Source organism: Cebus imitator, unplaced genomic scaffold (genome assembly GCF_001604975.1).
Source record: "Cebus imitator isolate Cc_AM_T3 unplaced genomic scaffold, Cebus_imitator-1.0 Scaffold831, whole genome shotgun sequence".
Lineage (NCBI taxonomy): Eukaryota > Metazoa > Chordata > Mammalia > Primates > Cebidae > Cebus > Cebus imitator.
The window spans coordinates 196,736-200,364 of NW_016108146.1; the positions used below are offsets into that span (position 1 = coordinate 196,736).

At 44.1% G+C, this 3,629-nt stretch overlaps 1 protein-coding gene across 2 annotated transcripts in view; it reads right to left on the bottom strand.

The window, feature by feature from the left end:
- Window positions 1-3,621, bottom strand: part of LOC108297706 (neuroblastoma breakpoint family member 3-like) — a 16,466-nt gene extending 12,845 nt beyond the window's left edge. For both annotated transcript variants that reach the window (XM_037735539.1, XM_037735538.1), the window contains exons 1-3: window positions 3,068-3,621; window positions 2,758-2,967; window positions 1,482-1,586 (exon numbers count right to left, since the gene is read on the bottom strand). In XM_037735539.1, the coding sequence (XP_037591467.1) occupies window positions 1,482-1,586; window positions 2,758-2,967; window position 3,068 (316 nt within the window). In that variant the 5' untranslated portion in view covers window positions 3,069-3,621. The remainder of the gene's footprint in view (window positions 1-1,481; window positions 1,587-2,757; window positions 2,968-3,067) is intronic.
- Window positions 3,622-3,629: the final 8 nt, after the last annotated feature.

The window sequence follows — 3,629 nt, forward strand, 5'->3', positions numbered from 1 at the left end:
TGGAATCCCAGCATTTTAGAAGGCCCAGGAGGGCAGATCCCTTGACCTCAGGATTTCAAGACCAACCTGGCCAACATGGAGAAACCCCGCCTCTACATAAAATACAAAAATTAGCCAGGTGTGGTGGTGCCCACCGGGGATCCCAGCTAATTGGGAGGCTGACGCAGCAGTACCAGTGTAATCCCTGCACTTGATGGAGCCACTTACACATACCACAGGTTCTATTAGGAGCAGGGTCCCCTTTAAGCTCCTCACAGCGGGTACTGTGTGCTATCACCATGTTTCCCCCAGTGTTCACAGAACACAGCTTTGCCTACTGGGCCTCAGCAGAAACTGGAACTGAATGGAAGTTCAGTAGCCTCAGACATTTAAACCAACAGACTGGATGCTACTTTTCTGCAGGATATTATACCGTACAGAGAGGATTCCTGCAAACATGGATTTAGCCTCTTGCTGAGAAAAATGGGTGGTTCTGTGCCTGTGTCAGAAATCAATAGCTGGGATTGTAACCCCCGTCCACACCCACCTTACTGCAGACATGGAAAAGTTGCTAAACACTTTGGCCTCTGTCTTCCATCTTTATCAAAATGTTAAAATACCCATTTCTATTTTCTACAAGTATGGTAAAGATGAAATTAATTTTGATGAAGAGAGCGGTAAGTTTCTCGAGACAAGACAGGACATTGTTCATCACTTTTGTGGAGGTGAATCTATAGAACTTACTGTAGGTCTTCAGCTGGTAGTTCACCTGACTCATAAGATATCTATTTTTGCTGACTCGGACATTCAGTTTGCTCTCTTCCTGCTGGGAGCAGGATTTCTCAACGCCTTCTGGAATGTTCACCTCTGTGTTTTTTCTGGAAGGAGGTCTGCCAGATGCCACCTTGCTGACGTTTGGGGCAGAACACAGAAAGCCAGGGACTGGGGAGAAGAAACACAAACACATGATGGGTTAGAAACTGGTGATGTGAAATTGGTTTAATTGGGACTGAGGGATGTCACTGACAGCCTTGGCTACTGAGTTGAAGATGTTGTTTTTCTGATTTTACTCTTCTCACCTTCTCTCTCGATCTCCTTAAAGCAACTTGTCTTAGCTACTCAGTCACCCTGAAACCTGGAAATAAACACTTCTACCTTTATCTTGCTTATAAGTTCTGCAGGATCTCATATGGTAGACAGGATTCCTGTCAACATGATTTAGCCTCTTGATAAGAAAAACAGGTGGTTCTGTGCCTTTGTCAGGGATCAATAGCTGGGATATTAACCCTAGTCCCACACCCGCCTTACTGCAGACGTGGAAAAGTTGCTAAATACTTTAGCCTCTGTCTTCCACCTTTAACAAAATGTTAAAATACCCATTGCTATTTTCCTAGAAGTAGGGGAAGGATGAAATTAACTTTGAAGAAGAGAGTGTGTCATTTCTCAGAGACAAGACAGAACATCGTTCAGTACTTTTGTGATGGTGAACCTATAGAACTAACCTTCCGTCTTCAGCCGGCAGCCCAGGTAGTAGGCCACTTGACTCATAAGAAGTTTATTTTTGCTGTCTCGGCATTTCTGTTCTTCATCATGATCTTTTCGATCTTCTGTAAACAAATTCAGAAAAGCAGGTCACATTAAGGAAATCGCACTTCAGACAAGACCTAATCAGTGTTATAGCACAAGGAGTTAAAATATTCTCAGTGTAAGAATGTGATATTCTGGTGGGAATGTTCTCATGGGCCTTAGACTAAGTCACCCTAGAAGTAGATGAGCCGCTTTTCAGATCCATGGGACAAACTCTCCCTCATCTTGTAGATCTTAATCACGTATCCTCTGACCTAAGTCAGTGCAAAAAATTAAAACTTTTTCCCCAAAATCTTACAAAAATTGCCCGAAATACTTTCCAGAAGTGTTCCTGCAATACTGATTTATCTCATCATATACCACTGTCAATGAATGGTTAGAGAAATTTATATAGAAGACTAGACCAACGGATGAATTCTAACAACCTTTACTGAAAAAACAATCTGTGGAGTAGGCATGGTGGCTCACACCTGGAATACCAGCACGTCAGGAGGCCCAAGTAGGCAGATCCCTTGACTTCAGGAATTCAAGAACACCCTGGCCAACATGGTGGAACTCCGCCTCTACTAAATATACAAAAATTAGCCAGGTGCGGTGGTGTCCACCAGGGATCCCAGCTAATTGGGAGGCTGAGGCACCAGTACCAGGGTCCTCCCTGCTCTTGATGGTGCCACTTACACATACAACAGGTTCTATTAGGAGCAGGGTCCCCTTCGAGCTCCTCACAGCAGGTACTGTGTGTTATCACTGTTTCCTCCAGTGTCCCCAGAACAGAGTTTGCCTACTGGGCCTCAGCAGAAACCGGAACCTAATGAAAGTTCAGTAGCCACAGACATTTAGACCAGCAGACTGGATGCTACTTGTCTGCAGAATATTTTATGGTACAGAGAGGATTCCTGTAAACATGATTTAGCCTTTTGCTGAGAAAAACAGGTGGTTCTTTGCCTGTGTCAGAAATCAATAGCTGGGATTGTAACCCCAGTCCCTCACCCACCTTATCGCAGATGTGGAAAACTTGCTAAATACTTTGGCCTCTGTCGTCCATCTTTAACTAAATGTTAAAATACCTATTTCTGTTTTCTACAAGTATGGGAAGCATGAAATTAACTTTGATGAAGAGAACGGTTAGTTTCTTGAGACAAGACAGGACATCACTCATCAGTTTCATGGTAGTCAACCTATAGAACTTACCGTATGTCTTCAGCTGGTAGTTCCGGAAGTAGGCCACCTGGCTCATAAGAAGTCTATATTTGCTGTCTCTGAAATTGGGTTTGGTCTCTTCCTGCTGGGAGTAGGAATTCTCGATGATATCAGGAAAGTTCACCGCTGTGGTTTTCCTGGAACACGTCCTGCCAGATGCCACCATGCTGACGTTAGGGGCACCACAGGCGCAGTCAGACACTGGGGAGAAGAAACCCAAACACATGATCGGTTAAAAACTGGAAATCAAATAGGTTTAATCAGGACTGGCGGATGTCAATAACTCAAATTCCTAACTTACTGTTCAGAAAAACTTGATCCCCCCTCACAGCACTTTAGGGTCCTTAACTGCAAAAACAAGGCTGGAAATGCTTGAGCTGAGAGCTGAAGGTGCTGCCTGTAGCTCAGGCTCTGACGAGAGTGTGGGAGATAGTGGCCAGAGTCCCAGGTAACGGCCTGCTGTTGCAATAACAGAATTAGAAGCTGGGTGTGTCATGGAATCTTAGGAGCCCTTCATTCCAATTGCCCAGGGTTTGCTAAAACACAGGCCTCCTGGTCTCACCTGAGATCACAACCAATGGGGACCGTTCCTCTATCAGTCACTCTCAGTATTTGTGTACCCTTGTGACAATGCCACAGTCCCATCTCAGTCCCAATATATCTAAGCATGTGCCTCATTTTTTATCTCTTGTGTTTATAAAACCATCAAGGCAGAAAGTTTCCCAACATGTGATATTTTTTTAATGCTAGTCATGAAGTCAGTCACCCCTCCTTCTCATATGTTAAAACAGAATTGAAGGCTTTTCCACAAGTTTAACATATCAACCTATTACACTGCCATGATATCCTCTGACTCTTCTGCA